This window comes from Radiomyces spectabilis, assembly GCF_025331425.1.
Source record: "Radiomyces spectabilis strain NRRL 2753 chromosome Unknown BYT42scaffold_11, whole genome shotgun sequence".
Taxonomy (NCBI): domain Eukaryota; kingdom Fungi; phylum Mucoromycota; class Mucoromycetes; order Mucorales; family Radiomycetaceae; genus Radiomyces; species Radiomyces spectabilis.
The window spans coordinates 1,135,100-1,159,152 of record NW_026251936.1 but is presented as its reverse complement, the minus strand read 5'-3'; the positions used below and the strand labels follow the sequence as shown (position 1 = coordinate 1,159,152).

At 42.7% G+C, this 24,053-nt stretch overlaps 7 protein-coding genes across 7 annotated transcripts; 4 read left to right on the top strand and 3 right to left on the bottom strand.

The window, feature by feature from the left end:
• Positions 1–5,768: 5,768 nt before the first annotated feature.
• On the bottom strand, positions 5,769–6,384 carry BYT42DRAFT_581382 (uncharacterized protein). Its single transcript, XM_051569609.1, has 2 exons — positions 5,850–6,384; positions 5,769–5,792 (listed from the first exon to the last, which is right to left on the bottom strand). The coding sequence occupies exon 1, from the start codon at positions 6,278–6,280 to the stop codon at positions 6,053–6,055; it is 228 nt and encodes a 75-aa protein (XP_051420753.1). The 5' UTR covers positions 6,281–6,384; the 3' UTR covers positions 5,769–5,792; positions 5,850–6,052.
• Positions 6,385–6,714: 330 nt separating this feature from the next.
• On the top strand, positions 6,715–10,059 carry BYT42DRAFT_595148 (uncharacterized protein; the record flags this gene model as incomplete). Its single annotated transcript, XM_051570825.1, has 5 exons — positions 6,715–7,146; positions 7,621–7,794; positions 7,882–8,397; positions 8,485–8,743; positions 8,825–10,059. The coding sequence occupies 5 exons, from the start codon at positions 6,715–6,717 to the stop codon at positions 10,057–10,059; spliced, it is 2,616 nt and encodes an 871-aa protein (XP_051420752.1).
• A 1,017-nt stretch (positions 10,060–11,076) lies between these two features.
• BYT42DRAFT_581378 (major facilitator superfamily domain-containing protein) lies at positions 11,077–13,606 on the top strand. The gene is made up of 10 exons (XM_051569608.1): positions 11,077–11,584; positions 11,651–11,675; positions 11,746–11,809; positions 11,886–11,917; positions 11,979–12,012; positions 12,078–12,202; positions 12,269–12,375; positions 12,456–12,716; positions 12,783–13,108; positions 13,175–13,606. Exons 1-10 carry the CDS (start codon positions 11,202–11,204, stop codon positions 13,453–13,455), a joined length of 1,638 nt encoding a protein of 545 aa, XP_051420751.1. The 5' UTR covers positions 11,077–11,201; the 3' UTR covers positions 13,456–13,606.
• Positions 13,607–13,630: 24 nt separating this feature from the next.
• On the top strand, positions 13,631–14,324 carry BYT42DRAFT_501923 (uncharacterized protein; the record flags this gene model as incomplete). The annotated part of the gene is made up of 3 exons (XM_051564795.1): positions 13,631–13,772; positions 13,851–13,950; positions 14,057–14,324. 3 exons carry the CDS (start codon positions 13,631–13,633, stop codon positions 14,322–14,324), a joined length of 510 nt encoding a protein of 169 aa, XP_051420750.1.
• Positions 14,325–14,815: 491 nt separating this feature from the next.
• BYT42DRAFT_548562 (4-hydroxyphenylpyruvate dioxygenase) lies at positions 14,816–16,755 on the bottom strand (the record flags this gene model as incomplete). Its single annotated transcript, XM_051566020.1, has 7 exons — positions 14,816–15,231; positions 15,309–15,568; positions 15,698–15,813; positions 15,917–16,006; positions 16,120–16,412; positions 16,522–16,540; positions 16,750–16,755. 7 exons carry the CDS (start codon positions 16,753–16,755, stop codon positions 14,816–14,818), a joined length of 1,200 nt encoding a protein of 399 aa, XP_051420749.1.
• A 2,717-nt stretch (positions 16,756–19,472) lies between these two features.
• On the top strand, positions 19,473–21,253 carry BYT42DRAFT_581365 (kinase-like domain-containing protein). The gene has a single exon (XM_051569607.1). It carries the CDS (start codon positions 19,590–19,592, stop codon positions 20,964–20,966), a length of 1,377 nt encoding a protein of 458 aa, XP_051420748.1. The 5' UTR covers positions 19,473–19,589; the 3' UTR covers positions 20,967–21,253.
• Positions 21,254–21,335: 82 nt separating this feature from the next.
• BYT42DRAFT_616812 (uncharacterized protein) lies at positions 21,336–23,842 on the bottom strand (the record flags this gene model as incomplete). The annotated part of the gene is made up of 6 exons (XM_051572114.1): positions 21,336–21,367; positions 21,442–21,512; positions 21,584–21,973; positions 22,076–22,140; positions 23,320–23,691; positions 23,795–23,842. 6 exons carry the CDS (start codon positions 23,840–23,842, stop codon positions 21,336–21,338), a joined length of 978 nt encoding a protein of 325 aa, XP_051420747.1.
• Between the last annotated feature and the right edge of the window lie 211 nt (positions 23,843–24,053).

Sequence of the window (24,053 nt, the reverse complement as noted above, 5' to 3'; positions counted from 1 at the left end):
CCGAACGGCACTTCGTCTTCGTCCGCTGTAAAGAAAGAAGAAACCAAGAAATCGTTCACCCGGACAGCCGCCGATGGAGCTGTCAAGACAAGACTAACAACAGCAACGAATGGAACGGCCACCGCGCGTTCCTCCATTGCCACCAAACGTCCCATTGCTTCCAAGCCCGCCGACGAAAGTTCCAGTGCAACCAAACCTGCGACCAAAGCGCCCCGAGTCCCTCGTGTCGCGACATTGGTGAAGAAGCCGGCAGTGAACAAGACGGAAGAAAAACCGGCGGAAGAGAAGCCAAAGAGAATCAAGCAGGTCAGCTCCCGCTTGACTGCCCCAACGACGGCCAGTGCGAGAAAGCAGGCAACGGAAAACTCAACTGCCGATGCCGCTCATGCTCGACCGGTTCGTACCGTCAAGAAAACGTCGGGTTCGCCTTCATCGTCTGCACCGGCTCTGAAACGATCTAGTTTGGTGGACGGCAAGCCAACCACGGCATCATCGGCCACTAAACCTGCTATTCCCCGCACGAGCCGTGCTTCAGCTACACCTGGCCGACCGGCCACCACTGAAAAATCGAAAGCAGTCTCTGAGACTTCCCCTGCCAAACGAGTGGTTCGACGCATTCCTGCTACATCTGGTACATCTGGTCCATCTGGTACGACCAAAGCCTCATCGACCGCGACCAATAGCAGTGCGCGATCTGCTCGCGTGAGCCCGACCAGCACCACCGCATCAAAGACAGGTTCATCCAGAGTATCGCCAGCAAGCAGTGAAGGCTCATCGCGTCTACGCAAGCCTAGCAGAATCGGCGTCAAGACGGTCGAAAAGAAGCCAACGTCCACAAAACCGGCAGCCACTGAGGCTAAAGAAAAGGTCTCAGCGGAAACTCCCAAACAGGAAGGAACAGAATCCCCCGTAGACCCATCTGCACAACCTTTGCAAGCGCCATCGGAAACGCCGTCTGCAGAGTCATCCGCAGAGCCATCTATTGAATCCTCCGCTGAACCATCAGCAGAGCCATCGACGGCCGCTTCTACGGAGGAAAGATCAGAAGAAGAGGTGGATGAACCGTCGGATCAATCCGAGCAACCAGGTTCCATTGGGAGCAGTACTTCGAATCAACGAGTTAGCTGGACTCCTGTCGAGGAACAAGTGAACCATGAAACGACCGCCGAAAATGTTAATGGCTATATTCAGATCACAGAGGATAATGTGGGTGAACAGGATGCCGAAGTGGCGGCTGTGACCCAGTTGGAGGTAAAGGGATCGAATGACTCGGTGGGCCTTCAGTCGACGGCGTCCATGTCATCCTCACGACCGCACACGCCTGAAGTGAATCAGATTCGAAACAAGTTTGAGACATTAACGCCCGATGTTCACACGGAAACCAGTCAGAGCAGCCAGCGGGCCGCTTCTGCTTCCAAGGAAATCGCTCGTTCCAAATCGCCCAACCATGTCAAGGATTTGATCAGCAAATTCGCCGGATAAAAACCCCTATGGTTACCAAGAAATAGGGCTGCACAATTAAAAAAGCTTTACTACAAACAGACAGCTGAGCAGCCCACATTGCATTATTTCTTTTTCTTTTTCTTTTTCCTTTTTGCCTTGCAAAAACATTCTCATTATAATTTTTCTCTTTTTTTTTTACTATAATCTTCACGTTCTTTCATTTTTGTATTTTCCCCCCGAAAGATCGCTTATTTTGCTTTTGAAAAATTGTAGTGCAATTAATAAAATTCGTCATTGAAAAAAAAAAAAAAAGTTAAAATCACCATGGCTTGCTGGATTGATTGCTGCATCTATTGCTACGCTGATGATGGTTCATTTGTTGCTAATCATTGAATCATTGCATATGATGGCGTGGAGATTGATTAAAATTTTTGATTGGAATACCCATACCGGAACCGAGTCAATGATGAGCTTATCAAGCGAAAGATTGTCGCGATTGACACATTATGCATGTCCTTATTTGGCCATGATAAGTGCTGTGTTCGAACCTTGTTTGCCTTGCCCATCCGCGGCTGTATTATTTCGTATGTTGTAAGCCTTGTTAGCTATTCATGCCCAGCATGCAGTGATCAAGTTGGGAGTTGGGAGCGTTTTTGATTATCGATGCGGACTACGCGATCCTTGATAGAAAGGCGACTTCGGCATATGGGATTTCCCTTTTTTTTTCTCTCTTGATGATGAGGATGCCATGTTTTTTAAGATTTTCCATCTGATAAATTGATCGGCATTCATTAAAAAAGAATCCGACTTTTCTATCATCAGCGATAGTATCTTATTCATATCTGCTAACGGAAAAAGATCACCGTGGTTACATTTTGCGTCATACTGCTTCCTTCTCTAATATATCTTTAACACTTGGTCAACTTTATAACTTTAAAGTGAATCAATTTTTGTCTTGAAATAGTATTTTATATCGGTCGTCGATACTGCAATGAGAGGTGTAGTATGGTGATTCTGCAGGACGCAATATTCACATATTTTGGTTTTCTTGATTTCTGCTTTCCAAAATTTTTTAATAAAAGTAAATATATACCGTATCTGGATTATCGCAGCAGAGATAGCAATTCTGCCTGCAACCTAATTTATGCGATCGCGTACTGATTATGCTACTCAGGACATCGCTGAAAAAAAGGACGTGAAAGGTAACAAAATAGCCTCGTTTATGAACGACTCTATATGGACGTTTCATCATGACTTTTTTTGGGGGGAGGGGTTCACCTCTGGATTTTGACTTAAAGATCTCCAAATGGGTGGGTGTGAATGAATGAAAGTATGCTATTAAACAGAGATGATCCAATTTAAGCTATTATTAACGCATGACCTCCCGCGTCAAAAGCGATTTTACGGATTTTTCACGCTTTGCCAAACTGGTTTCATAGTGTTACACATATTCATACAGTGTGGTTGGCATGTTCCAAGCGAGTGGTCAGAACAAGTGTGGAAGCAAGAAAAAAAGCGTCGCGATCATCTCCACGTGGTGGTTGAAACCACGCTGAAGGTGGGATTCTTTTTTATTTTATTGTTGACAGGTGGTCGGGACATGCGGGGTTGTCCATTTTCGACTTTTTGAAGCGGAGAGAGGACGGATGACGCTGAGAAGGACCATGGACCTGCTGGGGAATTTTTTTTTTTTTTTTTTTTTTTTGGATCGATGGCAGCGAGTGATCTACAATAGTTTTCTTGGTTTTTTTTTTCGCGGAGATAAGCTTGAGCGGATCTCTTGATTACAGAATACAGCTTTTCTTTTTTATGACTATTTTTTTTTCTACTCCATGTAAATAATGTACTCCGCGTCGTTGTGATTCAAGTTTGAAAACAACCGGATTCCTTGCAAGGTCATGGTGTAGCGATGAGTAATATTCGAGTTAGTCTGTTACTGTCTCACGTTTTTTCATCCACCTGAAATATAGCGTGAAGCTAATACAAAGGTAGTATTTTCATATTAGTCAGTTCTAACCAAAAATGTTTTGGGTAGCACTTTCTTTGTTCCACATTTAAAATTAATGGTAGCTATCATCTGCTTGAGCTTGTATTGAATAGGTAGGATAGTGATGATCCCACTAGACATTTGTAACCACTTTGTAAGTTCACAGCAATAAATTGATTTGCATCAATGATAAAAAAAAAAAGCCGTTTCACATCGTAAAAACGTGAAAACGGATGCTTCAGCCAATTAAATGTCATGATCATCTTTTTAGTCTAAATGATAACCTAGACGGTCGATCCCGAAAAAAATAAACTTCAGAAGGACCGCTGTTCAAAAGTTAAAAAAAACCCCAGCTTCGCTATTCTTATTCTTCGCATCTGCGGTCTGCGGTCTATGGTTTTATGTATGTACTGTTGAGTATAGTATGGGTGATGATTTGCATGTTTATGTAAATGCGAACCCAAATTGAGTTCCACAGGTATAGGTGTGTCGGACCGTAAATTAGGCAATGCATTGGTGGATGGGGATGGGAGGAGACGAGAAAAAACTGGAACTTGGTGTAAGCAACACTTGTATCCTTCTTTACGTTGCACTATGCATAACCATTTCAAAATGGCTTGTGCGCGCGCAGGTACAAAGGATTTGAGATTGGAAGCGATGAGGACCCATCACCTTTTTTTTTTTGTCACCTGATTTTCCCAAGATTCCCCATTGTCACCACTCATTCTTTGCGGCCCACAACAGATAAGTCCGGCTGCACATTCAACCTGGAGTCGCACATCAATTTTGGCGCACTTTGGATTCATGAATGCGCACGTTTTTTTTTGAGGCTATCAAAAAAAAGACCCCCCTTATTTCTCCGCATTGATTTTTGTGACAACTGTGATTGGCATCCTTGGCGATTTTTGCTTTTCGCTCACTTTCATATATTTTTTTCCCTTGTACACCCATGTTTCTTTCCCACTCTGCAGACCGCTCAACTGTTCGATGATCCGTCCTCCAGATTACTAATGAGCTGACTAACTTTTTTTTTATTTTCTTAAACTATAAAAAAATGCACACAACATTCAAGCAGAACAACAAGCGGGCTGTGCTTGAATCCAGGGGTAAAAAAAGTGTTCGTCATCAGGGGGCCAAGTGAGGGAGGGAGATAAACAGGATGAGAAACTGAAAAATCCAATCAGTAAACAGCGCTTCTTGAAATCCAATTTCTACTAACCTTACTTTGACAGACAAAGCAGAGTTTGTGAGGCAGGTGCGGATTCAAAAAAAAGCCAAAGCAGTTCGTCAGGCATCAAAGCAAACGTTGATATAATCTTACCGTAATTTGAAGCCGTTTTTCATACGGCGCATGCTGGAAAATCAGTGACCGCCCCTCGTCTGAAGCGATGATGGATTTCATATGAAGCACTTAACCCAAACCATCCTTAAAGGATGCGGAAGACCAAAGTCCAGACAGTATCAGATCAAAGCTATCAATTTATCAAAACCATTCGTGCATTTGCCAGAAAGCATAATTATTGTTTTCATCCCACGAAAAAAGACATGTTCCGGTTTGACATCAGTATGAAATGGATTTACTCTCTTTCTCCCTTTTTTCTTTCTATCACCTTACCTCAATAATGCATATCACCGATCCGTCATCGAGCAAGCGATACCAGGGCTTAACAGCGCAACAGATCATCTTATTCAAGAAAAAGAAACGTTTTGCGCGAACAATCTGAAAGACAGGACCAAGGTACGTAATATGATACCTTAGATGCTTACGTGCTGCGTAATGGTAGGTTGCAACAAATGTAAAGGTCGCCGCCACCAGAGTCCGCAGCACGCTTCAAAAGCACAAAATACCAGGGCACCGGAAGCTGGGGAGCTATCAGAGGCGGTTTGCTCGGCATCTCGGGGAGGTATCGATCAGTCTTAAAAAAAGCCAAAAACCAATGCCTGCTCATTGTTGTCCCTATACACGAAGCATACACTTCATAAGTAAGTTTGTTTTACTCATCCAGAATGCCATACAACTAACTTAAACCTGTTTCAAAGGTTTGCAACAACTGCCAAAGAGAAACGCTGTAGCCTGTTTGTGACGATGACGGAACGGAACTGCATTCCATCTTGGTCTGCACAGAGACAATATGCAAGACAACGTGGAATGATGTCGTTGCTAGTAAGAATATTTACGAAATTGCCGCCAGCATCGCTTCAGGCTAAGGGCGGCCAGTCATATTCCAACATGCGCCATAGTAAATACGGCTGTTCTTTACGGTGAGACCATATTCCATGTTTGCTCTCATGTCTGATAAACTGATTTGTCTTTTTATTGAATCCACACCTGCCCTCAAATAACTCTGTTCTGTCTGTCAAAGTAAGTTTAGTAAAAATTGAATTTCAAGAAGCGCTGTTTACTGATTGGATTTTTTAGTTGGTGAACATTACGCAAAATTAGGGAAAAAACCCGTAAAGCCCGCCTACGGATTTTCAAGGTTGGGATGACAACTCCGCATATTTGGCCTGGGTACTGTGTGTTGTGCTCTATTCCCATCGATTTGAACATGTCAGGACAGACACCATGGTGAAATCCAGGCACAGCCAATTTGAACTCAACCTAAAATAAAATAAAATTTATCACGATACCATAAAGTGGAGATTCCGCTCCAAAAAAATACACAAAACGATCATCTTTGGAACTTCTCTAACATACAGGGTTGGAACAAAAAATAAAAAAAGGGCACCAAGAATGAAAACGGAGACGATGATAATGGGACAGAAAGTTTTGCAGTGAGAGATATGGATGCTCTGGACGATAGTAAAAAGGGAAAAAAATATCCAACTAAGCGATGATCCAGAAGCCATATCCGATGGCTACACAAAACGGTCTGTTTCACCACTAAAAGGACGAAAAAAAAAAAAGCACCAAAGCAATACCAAATTAAACCCACATTGCGTCTGCTGGAAACTTATTCTTTCTCTCTCGTCCTGTCTTTTTGCTTCCCCTTTTTTCTTCTTCCTTTTTCCTACTTTTTTTTGTTTTTTCTTGGCTCTCTTCTCTCAATTTTCCTTTTTCTTACTCATCTTTTCTTGCCTGCCTGATTTTCTTGTCCTTGTTTTCTCTTCTTGCACCTTGCTTCTTTTTCTTTTTTGCTCGTCTCCTCTTCTCCTCCTAACTTTCGCGAATAATGACTGCGATGGCATTAAAGCGAAGAACCCCTTCGCTGGGTCTTTTGCCGACAGTGCCCAACGTCAGTGTGATCGATACTCCACTACCAACAGCCAACAATCCTTTTATGATGAATAAGCCCGCTATTCAGTGTGGTTCGCTTTATCATACTTGCCGTTCCGTCCTCGATAAACTGGCCGCCGTCGAAGGAATGACAGAATACCTCGAAGCCGATTCCTTGCCGACCATGCAGCAGGGAAGTCCTTCCATCTCATCCGTTTCATCATCCGAACCATCCACACCGACATTGACGAGCGGAGATCCTTTATCCAAGCTTTGGACCATTTGCCGTCAGGGTTCGTCCCTCTGTACGCTTTACAACGCTCTTCAACCCAACCAGCCTCTCAGTGTCAATAGCGATCCCAACTTGAATCAAATCAACACTTGCAAAGCGAGCGTCTATCACTTTATCGTCGCTTGCCGTAACGAACTCAAGTTTCCTGAAGAAGATATGTTCACTATTTCTGATCTTTATCAGGATGATACCAACGGTTTTGTCAAGGTAACGTTCATTTTGCCATGACGAAATCTTTTTTATTATTTCATGCATTCCTATTTTCTTTTGATGAGTCATGTTCATCAGACACTTGAAAGTATCCCATTATTATTACTATTTTTTTTTTATCACGTTTCAAAAAAATGGGATATTTCAATATCAATATTCTTTTTTTCTTGTATCGGATTTTGACTTTTTTTTTTTTAACAATCATTCTTTCATGTCCATTTTTTCCTTCTCCTCCTCTTTTTTTTTCTGTACTACTCTGAAGAGGAACGGTTTCCATTTTCGCTCCATGGTCCTTTTTTTCTTTGTCTTTCTTTGTTCTTGTCTGTCTTCAAACAGGCACGTTTCACGTAGTGCTACTTTTTTATATTTCTTTTTTGTTATTCTTTTTTTCTGTTTTCTTTTTTGATGACGTGGTGTGTGGGTGTGTCGTGTATAGATAAAGCTAAATATAGTTCTTTTTTTTTGATTTAGGTTGTCAACACGATCAGCAAAATTCTCCAACTCTTGGAAGATCGTGGAGTGATTTCTGTACGATCGTCCAATCGAAATTCCGATCCCAATGCGCCCAAAAATATGCGTGATCAAGTGGTTCTGGAACTTTTATCTACTGAACGTAAATACGTCGAAGATATGCAAACCCTTCAGGTAAGCACTAAACGCACATATTATTGAGGGGGGTGATGGGTTGAGATGGGATGGGACCGAAAATATTAAATAGGCCAATTTTTTTAGAACTACATGCGGGAACTGCAGGCTCAAAAAATTGTGTCGCCTGATACGATCCATTATTTATTTGGCAATCTCAATGCATTGATGGATTTCCAGCGCCGATTTCTTATTCAGATGGAAGATATTGCAGAAAAGCCAGCAGAAGAACAACGTTTTGGTCACTTGTTTGTCCAAATGGAAGAAGCGTTTGCCGTTTACGAACCTTATTGCTCCAATTACTATTCCGCTCAAGATCTTGTTGTGCAAGAAACGCCCAAATTGCAACAACTGGCCAATATTCTGAATCCTACTTATGAGCTCCCTTCCTTGCTTATCAAGCCCATTCAACGTATCTGTAAATACCCATTGTTACAGAGTCAGTTGATCAAAAGCACCAACTGTGACTGGCCCTATTATGCCGAAATGGAAGAAGGTCTCGAGGCCATCAAACGTGTGGCGGGAAAAGTCAACGAAACTCAACGTCAACATGAAAATATCCAAGCCGTCGAAGAACTCAAAAAGCGCGTCGATAACTGGAAGGTAATGAAAAGAGAAAGAAAAAAAATCATGAGCTTTTCTTTTCTCCCGACTTGAACCATCGCTGATCATTCTTTTTCCGTTCATCAGGGTCATACCATCGAAGGTTACGGTAATCTTTTGGTGCAGGACAAATTGTTGATGTCCAGTAACGACAGCGAACGAGAACTCCATGTCTTCCTTTTCGAAAAAGCACTCTTGATCTGCAAAGAAAGCAAAGATTCGTCTCGCAATCGATTGACCAAGAATAACACGCTGTCCATGAAGAAAAAGCGACGAGGCAGTCTTCAACCGAAGGCCATGATTCTCACCAGCCGCATCCTCACCGTGCATAACAAGTCAAACAATGGTAACCTCTCCTTCCATCGTCATCATGGTTTTTTTTTCTTTGAAAGGGGTTCTTTGTTTAACTGACGGGTGGTTGCATTAGGCATGTGGGTATTGCAGGTCGAATTCCGAGATCGCGAAATTGAACAATTCACGCTCAAATTCCGCAATGAGGAGAAACTCAAACTCTGGGAGACGACGTTGAACAAGATCAAATCACACAACAAGTCAAACGTACCCAATACCCATTTGACGTCCATGTCGCTCCCTGGCACGCCCACTCAATCGGTAATGAATAGAGATGAAGGTTATTACTTGGAGGAAGACGATGATGATGAGGAGGATGATTACTACGACGATGAGGAAGACGATTACTACCAAGCCCGTGCCAACGGTAATGGGGTGTTGCCACTGAATCGACCCAGAGTAGGGTCCACACAGTACGATCCCAGTTGGAAATCCGGGTCCATCTCTTCCCAGGGCGGTCGTCCTTTCCATAACATGCCAGGTATGAATCTGTCTCCTCTGCCCCGAAGCAGTTCCAGTGTCAGTACCAGTGCCAGTTCGTCGCCTCCCATCAACTACGGAGCGTATCCCGCCTCTCCTCCACCTTCCAACCCTTCATCGCCAACCACCTCACGCGTGTCCACAGGCAATTCGAGTCCCGTCTGGCCCCGTCGTGAAGATGGCAGTTTCCCGCTCGCCAACATCGCCTCCAAGTTTATGAACGGTGGAGATCTGAGCGACGACCATCGTCAGCATCCTTTACCGATTGGTCGCAGTCATTCACAATCAGCGGCCGCAACCGGTCCGGGTGGCATTCCTTTGGGAGCATACCCTCAACCGCCTTTGCCTGCAAGTCAAACACGTTTACGATCGCAGAGCAGTCCCAATATTCACAAAAACTCGCATGGCCATTGGGATGAATTACCTCAAATTCCCATCAGTTCACGCACACTGTATCAGCACGCCGATACCGGTTCACCTGGATTGTCGCCTCGTCTAGCCGACGCCGCCACCTCTCAGTCATTGCAATCTCAGATCGATCGCGTTGTCAATGCTGTGCCCAGTTCGCCCGGGACCGTCAAAGTGAAACTCAGCTATAATGATGGCATTTACGTGATTGTGATCCCGCAAGAAGTCACCTTCTACGAGCTGATGGAGAAAGTGGAAAAAAAGATTCGTTTCGTGGCCAATTTGCGATCCGACGATATTCTGCGCTTGAAATATCAAGACGAGGATGGAGATTTTATCACCATCAATTCAGACGAAGATGTTCAAATGGCTTTCGAAAGTCGCGGAGTCAACAACACCGTCAATCTGTTCGTTTGTCTTTGAAGAGCAGCTTAAACTCCTCCAAACCTCGTTATTTTTATTTCACCGTGACGAATCACCTTTTCAGATTATCTTACTCAACCTTCCAATCGTTTGTACCTCTATCCAACACCCTTTCCTCTCCCTTTGATCATGTTTCGCGAATATCATTTGTCGATATTCATACCATTCTAACTCTCCATTTCCCGACTATAACCATGCCATTCATACCTCCCGCTTTCACACCCTTATTGTAACCAAAGGAGTCTGTTATTTCGCTCTATGGACTTTTTTTTCGGTTATGATTCTTTTTTTTTGTGTTATTCATTTTGTATTCTCACTGTATGTTTTTTTGTTTTTCTTCTTATGTCCCCCCTCAGTTTTGTAAAGATGTGGTACACATCTTTAGATTCCTTTGTATTTTTTCTTGTGTTCTATCTATTCTCCCCTCCCCCCTTTTTGTTGAAGAAAAGAAGCTTTCCGCTCGTTTTCCCCTTTTGATTCGTCTTTTACTTTTTATTCTATTCTACACTTGTTCTTCCATTTTTTCTTGTAAATAGAGATTTTTTGATTTGTTATACTATCCCCTTCCTTATTTATTCACCCTAAACAGCAGTATCACTCACCTTCGTTTTTTCTTTCCAAAAAAGAACCTAAAATAAACAGAAAAGAAATGAAGCGTTTTAAAAAAAAAAAAAAAAAAATCTACTGTTTTCGGTGATTCCGGTTTTCGTTTTGGCGCTGGTTTGGGGATGGTCTTTTGCAAACATATTAATGATTCGGCGGTCGTAGAATTTCATATGCTTTTGGATTCGCCCTCGTGAATGGCCAATGAAAACGTTCGGTGTATCACCGTTAGAGCGTCTGAAAAGGTAAGATTTTCATCGGAACGAACCATGAATGAATAAAGGTTTTTACTAGCTCATGAACAGCGTGGTCCGATCGTCGTATCGGAAAAAGGATTTATCGGGGAAAAAGTATTTCCATTGGGACGGGGTATAATTTTTTCTGATTCTAACTTAGCCAAGGCACGGTCTTTTACTTTTTGATTTGTTTCAATATATCGTATCGTGTATATTATATAAGTCTTGACTTGTTGTACATTGTACTCTGTATAAAACGCTGTAGACCCTGCTTGCAACTGGAAGCAAAAAAAGAAAGAGACGATGGAGAAAGCTACGCGCCAATTGACGAATCAATCGAGTAAAAGTTATGTAGAAGAATTAGTGACAACCTTGGATAACGGCGGACCGATGATCGGACCCTCCATGGACACGATGCAAATGGATATGGAAGAAAATTACGACCGCCAAGATACACTGGATCAATGTGAAAAGGGGTCCTCCGCTTCCACCGTCTATAATACCGAGCAATATCCCGAGGCCGCGACTGTACCATCTGAAAAGGCCACCGCCACCGTTGCCACCGCCGCCACCAAGCATCATCCTTGGTGGTCATTGAAACGCAATGATCAAGATACCGATCCTCGAACTTATTCATCATTAAAGAAACATACCATTTTATTTATTGTGGCCATTGCTGGCGCCATGTAAGTTGCAATTGACGGCGAGATCAACGTGGAAATCATATTAAATTCGATGACACAAAATAATAGGTCCCCGCTCGCTTCCACCATTTACGTAAGTGACCCATTTTGGATAATGAATCATCGCATGAAGGGAGTCTTGGTAACCAAAAAATAATTACTAGTTTCCTGCCATTGTTACCATGCAATATGCATTCAATACCACCGATACTGCCATGAACGCTTCCTGTAAGTGCATAAAACCGGGTTTCAGATCAAAAAAATTTGCATTGCAACATTGTCTAATCCCACTGGTCCTTCATAGTATCTATTTTTACATTTTTCACAGCATTTTTCGTGAGTCAGCTTTTATCGTCTGGCATAACCGTGTGGAAATCTAATGTTGGTTGTATTCTAGCCATTACTGTGGGCTACCTTTGGCGATATATTTGGTGCGTTATCGATGAATGATCATCCCCCCTCTCGACTTGTGGCTAACAAGAAAGCAAACCAATAGGACGTCGTCGTATTTACTTGATATCCTTCTTAATTTCTGTGGTTGGCAGCATTTGCTGTGCACTGTCGGTGAATGCGTCCATGTTTATCGTGTTCCGTGGCTTTAGCGCCATTGGTTCCTCTTCGGTAAGCAAATGCTCATTGAATTCGGGATCATGGCGTATCATTGACTGACATTCCGGATCCAAAAAGGTCATGTCCATGGGCGCAGGTACCCTCGCCGATATCTTTGAACCTCACGAACGTGGAAGAGCGTTTGCATGGTATACGTGTGGGCCTTTGTTAGGTCCGGCGCTCGGGTGAGTGCATCTCGGTGTTGCGTTTCATCAAAGACTAAATCTGACCCCCGTTTTTTTCTCATTCTCTTCGGATGATGAAGGCCTATTATTGGCGGTTATCTCAACCAAGGTCTGGGTTGGCGAAGCAATTTCTGGTTCTTGGCCATTTTTGCTTTCTGCCTTTGGTTGGCCATTCTTTTTTTCTTGCCTGAAACGCTCCGCCCAGAAGCTTTGGGTCCGCAAAAGCCGCCTTCCGTCAAGGAAAAGCAAGGCAAACGCTGGCCTTGGATCAATCCCATTGCCGCATTGAACTTGCTGCGTTTTCCTAATATTGCCTTGACAGTTACTTTTGTCGGCATGCTGTAAGTGGTTACCTGTTGATTAAAAAAAAATCGGAACAAAAGTTTGGCTCATATGGTTGATCACAGGTTCATGGTGTTTTATCTTGACAATACCACCTTTACTCGTACTTATACCAATCAATATGGTCTCGATTCCGGTACAGTGGGCCTGTGCTATTTACCTCTGGCTGTGGGTTCCATGATCGGTGGTATTGCCGGTGGTCGAATGTCCGATCGTGTTTACAATAAGCGAGTTGCTCAAGCCGAAGGAGGTGTCATCCACCCTGAAATGCGCATCAGTGGCGTGCTATTTGCTCTGGCATTAATCCTTCAGCTGTGTGCTTTTGTCGCCTATGGATGGTGCGTTCAAGAAAATGTGCACTTTGCTTTCGGCCTGATCTGCCAGTTTTTCCGTAAGTGGTTTGACCGAAATGATATACACGGCCAAAGGATGCTCATTTTTTTTTTGTGTATTTTAGTGGGTATGGCGCTAATGTTACCCAACGTCACGCTGTCAGCGTATATGGTTGACTGCTTCCGAAAGAAGGGAGCATCGGTGACAGCTTGCAATAATTTCGCAAGATATATTATGGCCGGTATTGGTTCTCTGGTGGCTTCCGATTTGGAACATGCCATGGGTGACGGTCCCTTGTTCACGGTATGTGGTGTGGCCATGATAGTCGTATCAGTCAACCTGATCATCGTGAAACGAAAAGCCAAGGAATGGGGTGAACTGCGCAAATCAGTTGCAGATTCCTAAAGAAAAAAAAAGCCATATTTATTCACATTTCATCAGTGCCTTCTTTTGCATAGTAACAATCTTATTCCCCCGTGCATGCTTCATCAATAAACAGTCACATACGGCATTAATCTTTCTCGTTCTCCAAAAGTTCAATGTGCCCTATTCATATTCTAGACAGTATTCCTCTTCAGTCATGGCCTTGTATGAATGCAGTCTTCAAGGACTTGTCGCAGACAATGATTTAAAAACAGCCGTGGTTCAACGCCTCGTCGGTATCTGCGGCGTAGACTCGATGGTGGATCTTTTCGAACACGACATTGTTTTTACCCCCACAGGTACCATTCCAGCGTACATGTCATAAAAATGTCGCCAGTATTGACTTGCAATTCTTTTAATGCACGTCAAAAAAAAAGTACAAACTCCAGTAGGTCCAGCGAGGAATGATGATGTTGTCCTTCGTCTTCAGTCGAGAATTACAACCGAACAAGATAAAAGCCTAAAACATCGCCAATGGTAATCACCTCTTGACGTGAATGTCTGCCATATGGCCTGCTGCTGTGCTCACAGGAGGGTCGGCTATTCCTTCCATGATTCTTTTTTGACTTAATTCGATAGATAGGTATCTATCCATGCAAGGCCATCCTGAACCCCAGCGCGGAAGGAATGTTACTGTGCGACCCAATACCCGTGTACAGCTAGGAGGCGACGCTTTTCGATTCATGAAATCTTTAGGATACAGGTATAACGTAACGATAGTACTACTAGAGAGTCAAACTTACTCAACCCATACCAGCTATTCTTTTGAAGTTGTACGGAAAGGTCATTTGCTAGCTTATGAAAAGATTCTGAGAATCACAGTGACTCAACTGTACAAGGTGAATATCTAATACAGACGACGCGGAATACGGAGAGCTTTTTGGACTAAAATCACTACGTTTATTTAGGTGAAAACCAAAGTCGACATATCTACGATCGTTCCCGTGCACGACGAAAACATGTGGGTTGTGGAAGTGACATCGATTCCAGTACCACAAGAACAAGTGAACCAGATGGCGGAACAATTAAGTAAATTCAAAGCACTATTGAACGGGTAAAAATTACTTGCAAGATGGAAAAAAAAGTACACGCACGCACGACTAGGTCTAACTTACTTTTTTTTTCATGGAATGTAGCATCGTCGATTTGGAATACGTGGATACAAGAGCATTACAAAATAGAATCAATTACACATGAGCAGTCATTAAAAAAAAAAGAGAAAAAAAAAGGAAGAAAAAATATGTACAAGGCGCGTATGATGAGCAATGTAGTGGTCATTTATTGAAGACTTTCCTTACAAAAGAAAAAGAGTTCGAACAAAGAAAGACTCAAAGGTTTCTCTTTAGTTGCTGGGAGCGGCTTCGGGGGGATTCATATCGGTCAAGTTACCACGCAATTCTTGCTCCATTTCGAGGGATTCGAAAAGACTCTTGAAATTGCCGGCGCCGAAACCGTTGTGGTTGTTACGCTGGATGATTTCCACAAAGACGGTGGGACGGTCTTCCAGGGGTCGTGTGAAAATTTGCAACAGGTAGCCATTTTCGTCATAGTCCACCATGATTTTGAGTTTCTGCAAGACATCCAAATCTTCGGTAATGGGTCGCTTGGCCGTCTTGTTGTGCACGGCCAGGGCCTTTCGCAGTTTCTCATAATACGTGTCAGGGATGGTCAAGAAATCACATCCACGCTTGCGCATATTGATAATACATGTAATGATGTCGGGCGTGTTGATAGCAATGTGTTGCACACCAGCACCACCTGTAACAAAAAAAAGGGTGAGACATGGCTCTGGCGTTTTTTGGCCGTTTTTTTTTTTTTTTTTTTTTTTGGCTTACCATAGAAATCGACAAACTCTTGAATCTGGGACTTCTTCTTTCCAACGGCAGGTTCGTTGATGGGAACCTTGATTCTCTCTTCGGGATCAGCCATCACGACGGAGCGCAAAGCGCTGTATTCGGTGTAGACCTGCTTATCATCGACGGACCAGAAGCGATGAAAGTCAAACACCTTTTCATAGAAATCGGCAATAGGGTTCATCATGTCATCAGGCTGATTACCAACGACATGGTCAATAAAGCCAAGTGGCACAGGAGGGCTAAATGAACAAAAAAAAGGAAGTTAGTTTAAATCATCTGGTTTTGCTTTTTTTTCCCACGATCCATTACACCATTTTAGCTGTGGCACATGTGGCCCAAAAACAAAAACGAAGAAGCCAAACACTTACAGCATTTCCTCCAAGGGGTCATGGTACCGTAAAGCTTCCGATGAATTCTTGTAGCCAGGCAAAAAGATGCCCTTGTAGTTGTGGCGTTCAACCAATGTATGCTGAACATCACCATACTATATGATCATCCACACAAAGTGCATTAATAAGTCGAAAATTCTCCTACTATTTTTTTCTTTTTTTTTTTTGCCTATTCTAAAGGCAAAAGAGTGCACTTACGGTAGCTAAGGTGGCCATGATGACGGTGCCGTCTTCATCGGTGAACTCTTGAGGTTCCGAGATCGACTTTGCACCACGAGCAATAGCTTTCTATAGAAGGAATGGACAAAATGGGAATCATTGGTGAGCGAGCGTGAGAAAAATCAAACCTTGTATTCTGTTGTTTCTTTGAACAAGGGTTTTTTTTTTCTTTTGAAGCTTACCTCATAAGTGGCCCTGCAGTCCTTTACAGTAAAAGCAATATCCTTGACGCCATCACCTCGACGAGCGATTTCGGCGGCCATTTCGGTCATCTCATGGGGCTGGATGGGGCTTTCAAAGACAAAGGTAGTGTCATTTTGACGGACAACATGGGAAGCGACATTGCGGCAACCGGTTTCGAGACCACGATAGGCGACATGCTTGAATCCAAGACGGGTAGTATAATAAGAGGCGGCTTGCTTAGCGTTGGTGACGGTAAATTTTAGATGATCAAATCCAGAAAAAGGGTTAACAGCTGTAATGTTCGTTGGGGTGTTTGTCTATTATGGTTTTTTATTAGTATGATGGGGAGCAGCTGGAACCGATCAACAACAGAGGTGAGATCGGGATTTCTTCTTGCTTACCATAGTCACTCAGACCAGGCTAGTTTTAAAAAGAGACACAAAAGAATATGTGAATTTAGGGTAGAGAGGGGGATTGGTTTATAGAAAGAGCCAAAAAAATTGCAATTGAGAAATAGCAATGATGTCCAAAAGGTCGTCTTCCAACTTGAACGAGTGAGAAAAAAGGTAGGTTTAAATAGTTTTGCGTGGGAAAAGAAAAATAGTTCTCACGCCTGCCAAATCACTCACCTGCATTGGGTTCAGGTGAGTTGACGTAGCTTCTTAATTTCCTTATTTCTTATTTTGACCCTTTTGCTTCGTTTTCGTCTTCCCCATCCAATCCCTGAAAAGCCGGTTTCTCCCCCCTCCCCTCCCCCAACCAAAAAAGGACCAACGCATCTTCTTATTGTCACATCCATTATCGCCCCGCCCATTTTCTCACGATGGGCTTCCCACCCTCTGTATCACAAACTCGTCCCTTTTCCGGATACTTTTAACCCATCTCACATTACCCTTTGCCACTTGAGCTAAGAAAAAGAAAAAAGAAAGACAATCATTGCAGAAACGTGCTACCAATCTGCAAAGACATCAATATCTCCTTTGCTTGTAGAGAGCCTTTGAAGAGGTGAACAAAAAGAATATAAACAAGATACATTAAACGTGGTGAAAATGGGACTAACAATACACATAGAAGCAAGAAGCAAAAAAGAAAAAAAAAAGACTGTTGAGCTGCATATGCTTCCTGTGATGCAACCATTATCGTTTTTCCAATGTGATTCTTCATGAGCAGCAGGATTTATTGGTTTACGATTCATTTTCAATGACCAAATTGATCTATCATGCTCACTGTAAGCAAGTGCTTATTAGTCCAACCCACAAGCTGTAGGGAAGACTCTTGCATTTACGGCAGAACAGAGATGCAAATAGAACTTTATGGAAGGTTCCAAGCTTTTTGTCCCCACAATGTCTTATATAAAAGGACATGCCTAGTAAACTCTATATGTACGTCTGATACAAAAAAAAAAAAAGACTATTGCTGATTGCTGTAACCCAGTCGGCAATTTTCCCGCTTCACGGCCCTGAGACGGCTCCACAAGAAAAAAAAATTAGGACCACAATGATGCGAACGGCACAGTTCAGGAATTACTGAGGAGGGAGTTTCTTGATGGTCGCCTGTCGGAAATCCATAATAATACCGCATTCCTTTGTCGTTTGGATGACAGTGCATTTGACCATAATGTTTTGTATCGGTAGAGTAGCCATCGATGTTAAAAAGGATTTGACGCAGAAAATTCTTTGATGATGGTGATTATATTTTGGATTATCTTGATATCATTGGATATAAAGTATTAACACGTTGTAAATCAATGTCAGATTTGAGCTTGTGATCAAAAATGCCGATCGCTCATCCTTTTATCTCACATTGCTGGATTGACTATAGCCCATCACTCATCAAATGATAACGCAAACCATTTCTTGTCATTTTAGGGTATATAGCCAGATTATTCTCTTGATGGAGAAAAATGAATACTAGTCATAAGCAGGCTTGTTTAAAATGCACAGAGGCGACACGAAATCAAAAAATAAATTCTCATATCCGAGCCTTTATCTCATCCATCATACGTAGGTTTTCATTTTCGTGTTTACACTTTTGATAAAATAAAAGCTGTATTGTACAATGAGATTTTTACATGCAACTATACTTAGATCGCATGAATCCTTGCTGGTCTTTACCAGAAAAATTGATGAACTTGGGGGAAAAACTAGGATCCGTAAATGATCAGGAATCATATGAAAGGTTGGGATCATTCCATCGAAGCAATACAGGCATACGACTTGGGGCTGTTGCAAGTGATGGTTAACACGACTCACTCGTGCCAAGATGGAAGCGGTGCAGCGTCTTTATGTATAAGGCACGTAAGAGAGTCAAGTTCGGAGCTTAGAAAAGAAAGCAATCAAGACAAAAATGGCATTGAAAGCTGCCTGACAATACCTGCAGCAGTAAGCACAGAGATTTGATGCCACGTTATCACCTTAATTCTATGTGGTTTTGTTTGTAAGAAATTTGCCCGACCAAGCGTCGAGATATGTTATTTGTGGGACAAGATAAACACTGTTGGCCGTGTGTTATTACTCTCTGTCGTCATGCAACTTCAGGCTGGGAAAAAAAAAAAGGAAACCTGCTTTTGTTGATGTTTCAAAAGAAACACAAGGTCAGAGGCAGCTCACAGCGCGAGGAAGCCAGAGACAAATGGAGAAAAGGAGTCTTTGATACCATAGCCATTGGATTTGCCGGGCGATCCGTTATAAGGTCTCCTTTAAACTTGTGGACTGATGAAAAAAAAAAGTTTCCTTCACATTTAACGATAATAAATGATGTCGAGCGCGTGATTGAAATCACTGCTGATAGTTTCCATTTTTCTCATTGATAAGATGCATCGAGATAGGTAATAAACCCGCCACCGCTTATCTCTGTATATCTTGTCCGGCACTTGACAAAGGCTTTAAATTGGATGCCTTGGCATTTGGAGCACACCACGTCGTCATGGGTGGTGCCGTCTTTGGTTTGTTTTAGGGAAATGACTTGGTGGTTGCAAAAAAGTGGGTGCTTAATTTTTTTCATTGACAAACAAATAGTGCGATTGGTTTACTTTAACTCAGTTTGATTTTTAAGCCAATCAAATTGGTTTGATTTCGATAACCGAAATAGCATATGATTATTATTTTTTTGTGTCCCAAAACGTCATATGAAAAAATTGTCGCGATTGCCGTATCCGATTTGGGTCAGCCCAATCTTATCGTGGATTTGCAGCATTTTGATTGGATAATGAGATCCTTATCTTTTCAAGGAGATAACCGGAACCCACGTTTGCATGATTGGATCAGAATGGCTTATCAACGGGCCAATGTGTCTCCCTTTTTCCGATTTTTTTTTTTATTCAACGCTTTTGGCCTAATTTTCTAAAGGAAGGGCTCTCTTTTTTTTTCGCTTTTTCCATTTTTTTTTTCTTCATCTTTTCATCCTCCTTCTCTTCCATTTCTCTTTATTATTTTTTCTATATTCAGTTATCACCCCATCAAGTAGTATTATGAACCATTGCTCCTCACGCCGCAACGACAACACGACAATCAAACCTAATAACGCTCTCCGCATTGATACCGATCCTCTTGGGATCTCTTACCAACCCGATAATGATCATGATGAACAATACTACTCTGAACTATTTCGACAACTCCATCATCATCATCATCATCATGAAGACCCACAAAATCCAACATACACTGACAACGTGTCATCTCATTTAACCGTTCATCATCGCCCGTCTACGGAGGCGACCGCGCCGTTACCTTCATTATCATTGACCTCGTCTCCTTCATCCTCCCGATCCTCCTCCGTCACCACGTCTCCCATCCTTCAAAGTGAAAATGCCACAGCACCTCCCGTATGTATCCCACGACGGGATGTCACTCACCGAAGTAAATGTCAACTGACTCGCCGTTCGACTCTCACATCTCCCGCCCCCAACAGTAGTGGTGTGTCGTCCAAATCATGGAATCACATCAAATCACCTGCAGCGACGTTTCTCGCGAGTTTCGCTTCTCCCGTGCAGACCAGTCCGACTCAGGAAGAAGACGGCGATGAAATAGATGATTATGTCCTGGGCAAGGTCATTGGTCACGGAGGATTTTCCGTGGTCCGAGAAGGCTATTGTATTTCCGATGGTCACAAGGTCGCTGTCAAGGTAATTGCAAAGTCCCAGTTGGACGATACCGAGCAAATGCGTCTTGATCGTGAATTGGCCATCTGGAAATCGCTTGATCATCCGTCGATTGTTGTTGTTGAGAAAGTGTTAGAAACCGATTATGCGGTGTATGTCATTTGCGATTACTGTCCGCACGGCAGTCTGCTGAATCGTTTGAAAGAGGGACCACTGTCGGAGCAAGAGAGTCGACGCATCTTTATCGAACTGTGTCAAGCTCTGCAATACCTGCATCACCACTGTAAGGTATGCCACAAGGATATTAAATTGGATAACGTTCTTTTGGACCGATCCGGTCACGTCAAACTATGTGATTTTGGTCTGGCCGTTTATCAGACCCCCACGACAGCCATGTCTTCTCCCTCAGGTATGCCTATGACGCCTTCACCGGAACCGGATCCTGCCGGCGGTTCGCTGGCCTACATGGCTCCCGAACAACTGAAAGCCAATACAGTGCTGGCGTGTCCAAAGACCGACATTTGGTCTTTGGGCGTTGTGCTCTATGCACTAGTGACAGGCCGACTTCCATTTGCTGATGACTATGAATTGCGTTTGCAACAAAAGGTGATGGCCGGTCAATTTGACTTGCCCGATCATCTTTCCACCGAATTAAAATCTCTCATTCAACGATGTCTGCAAACCGATCCTCAAGACCGCTTATCCGTGGAAGAGGTATTAAACATGCCATGGTGTCAGCAGCACTAATATCTTTTCTTTGTTGATGATCCCCCCCAACCCTCTATCTGTCTTTCTCACTTTTTCTGTCACTCCTCTTTTATCCAGATCCATATCTGCATCCATTTTTTTTCTCCAATTGTCTCTCATTCTGTAAATATTATCTCATGTTGTTAATCATTCCTCTCGTTTTTATATTTTCCTCCAATGTATGTATGTAATGTATCCCTGATCACCCTTTGTTAGCGTTTTTTTATATCGTATTGTATGAATTTTAATTCCCAAAAAAAATTGCTAATAAAAAAATATTTTCTGGTTCAGACCGTTTGTGTTACTTCAGTCCTGTCGTTACTTGAATCTTCAAAAAAGATACAAAAAAAAAGAGGGTGAGCGAGAAACTCAGCCATCATTGACCAAGGAATCATAGCCATCTGCCAAAAAAAAGTTATAATGAATCAGCCACAACTCCATTTGAATCACGTAGTTTGATGGCAAAATGACTTACAAGCACAGATGCCTTCCATGTAACAAGCCAAGACGATACCGGCGGCGACCTGTGATACCGGATGTGTGAATCTGCATTAACAGGGTGGTAAGTCTAAGCGGTACGAGTTATGTTGATCTACACTGAGAAATAGGATCTTTACCTGGTAAAGAACGCTAACATGTAAAATATTTGCCAATGATGCAGGTGGATGTTGATCCGACTGGTGTATGGATTATAAGGTCCTGTCAATAGTTGAGTCTCCGACTCGGGTTGCGGTGTAGGTGGTTGTTCGGGTGTGGCAGATCGGGTGGACGCACCTTCTAGATCGTCCGGCTTGGTTGCTCCGTAATGAATTGAGGAAGGCTTTGGTTGTTGTCGGAATCGGAACAAAAAAGTACGGGTCCAGTTCGTGTTGACTTCTTTTTGAATCGCAAAAGAAGCGGCGAGGAAGAAGCTGGGCACTAAAAGTCCGCAAACGTAATAAATGACAAACGGTAACGGTTGTTCCACTGCAAGGTAAATGTGAAAAGCAGCAAATGCCAAAATAACACTATGCCCGAAAGAAAAAGAAAAAAGGTTTTTTTTGGGGGTTCCACGTTAACACTAATTTTCATTCTCCGATGTAACCATGGAATAAGTGGATCAACGTTACCCTACAGCGGTCAAAAAGACGACCCACATGCCCGTCGGCCAATGTTTAATATTAGGTAACGAGGTCTTGGTAAAAGGTAATTCCGCTATTAAGGCATAGCCAAACAATGAAGGGTAAAAAGCAACCACTGTAATCCAGCTATTTTTTTTTTTTTTTTCATCGGTCAAATGAAAAAAAAAAGGCGAGGAGATCAGGACATCGATCCGCAAAGGTAAACATGGTAACACGGTTACTTCGCGTTCTGTAACCAGTTTGTTTTGGTTTTTTACCTGAATGCTCTGGTATAATTGCCAAACACGAATAGAATGACACCGTAGGATAACCCATGGAAAATGTCGCTCCAATGCCTGGCGCACGTTTTGGTATTAGTTTCCCATTTGTAACGATGGGCGATCCAGCGATAGATCGGGTATGGAACGAGCAAAAAGACAATTATAAAATATAAAAAAACTAGAGGATGGAATGAAGCCAACGCTGTTTCCGCCACTGTCCGTGGATCGGGGAAGTTGAGAACAGGGTCCGAAGGTGCCTCCATAGGGAAAAAAGGATTGCCACACGCGTATGGAAACAAAGAAAAATGGCAAGTTGGGTGAACGGAGGAGACAAAGGGGAAGAACAAGAAAGAGAATGTGCTTGGGTGGGTGGGTGGGTGAGAGAGAGGAGAAATAGAAGGAGTAAGAAAGAGATAGAATCCAAGATAGAATCAGAGAGAGGAAGAGAGAGAGAGGGAAAAAAACGAGGAGCTGAGGGATCGGAAGCGAAAAGGAGACAACCCAGAGGACGAGCGGAGCCTCATTCGTTTTTGGATCCTGGCTTTCCATTTGTTATTTTGCATATGGGTTTTCTCAACTCAGCCGAAAGGGGCGTGGGGGTTTTAGAGAGGAGAATACAGTTGGGGGCAACACTACTTTTTCATCGTATGTGCTCATGCTTATTTTGAGCATCAACAGCTAATTTGCGCATTTTATATATACAGAACATAAAGAAAATAAACCCAAACAAAAAGAAAATGAAACAAAAGAAATAAAAAAAAACCGTAAACAACAGTAACACCAGCAGTGAATGAATGCCATAAAAAACACGTTTAAAAAAAGGGTGGTGGGAGGAAAATTGAAGCGATATATGCAATAATGAGAAATAAAAATAAAAAAAAAGTCGGTAAAAGACCAACCAATGGTATCATAAGGAAAACAATCACCAAAAAAAAAAGGACAAAAAAACAACAGAGAAGACCAGGACTAGACCATAGTAGTGTGATGAAGCATGACCAGCAGATTGGCGGCGTCTTCATCATCGGATGACATGGAATCGTAACTGAGTGGCGAGTAGGCAGGACGAGGTGAAGTGCTCCGCTGAGCGGAATAGGGTACCTGAATCTGCGTCGGACTGCATGACGATTTACTTTTGTGGATCTTATTGCGTAGCGGCGGAGTAGGGTAGTAACGATGCTGCGGTTGTGGAAAAGCCGACACGGCCCTTGCCCTTTTATTCATCAAACTTTTCATGGTCGGTCGCAGTAACAGATTCAACTCGAGCGTATTTAAATCGCACCGTTCGTAACCGTGTTGTCGTTTGAAATTCGCCAATGCCAACCGTGTTTTCAGACGATAGATCATCTATTGAAATTGCAATGAGTTTCGTGCCGCGTACAAACGGGGGGGGGGTGGGGAGAAGATGGGATCATTTTTTTTTCTTGGTGAATGATCGTTGATACATTACCTCTGATATATCATTCGAACGATGATGCGATGTCGAGGATTGTATCATGGTAAGTAAAAAAGAAAAGTTTGCAGGAAATAGAGAGAGAGTGAGAGATAGAGACAGAGAATATTCTTGTTGATGAAAATAAAGCCGAAAAAGTACAAAGTCAGTATGAGTCCCGATAACCGAAGAGGCAATCGTATATATAGAAAACCGATAAAAAAAATCAATCGGGGAAAGGATAATGGTTCTCGTCCCTTTATAGATGTAGAAAATA

Excerpts from the sequence above, each read along its gene's own strand:
- BYT42DRAFT_581378 (XM_051569608.1), top strand. The coding sequence starts at position 11,202 with ATGGAGAAAGCTACGCGCCAATTGACGAATCAATCGAGTAAAAGTTAT. Across the intron at positions 12,013-12,077 it reads TACCTTTGGCGATATATTTG|GACGTCGTCGTATTTACTTG; the intron begins GTGCGTTATCGA and ends GCAAACCAATAG. Across the intron at positions 12,376-12,455 it reads TTGTTAGGTCCGGCGCTCGG|GCCTATTATTGGCGGTTATC; the intron begins GTGAGTGCATCT and ends CGGATGATGAAG.
- BYT42DRAFT_581382 (XM_051569609.1), bottom strand. The coding sequence starts at position 6,280 with ATGGCTTCTGGATCATCGCTTAGTTGGATATTTTTTTCCCTTTTTACT.
- BYT42DRAFT_581365 (XM_051569607.1), top strand. The coding sequence starts at position 19,590 with ATGAACCATTGCTCCTCACGCCGCAACGACAACACGACAATCAAACCT.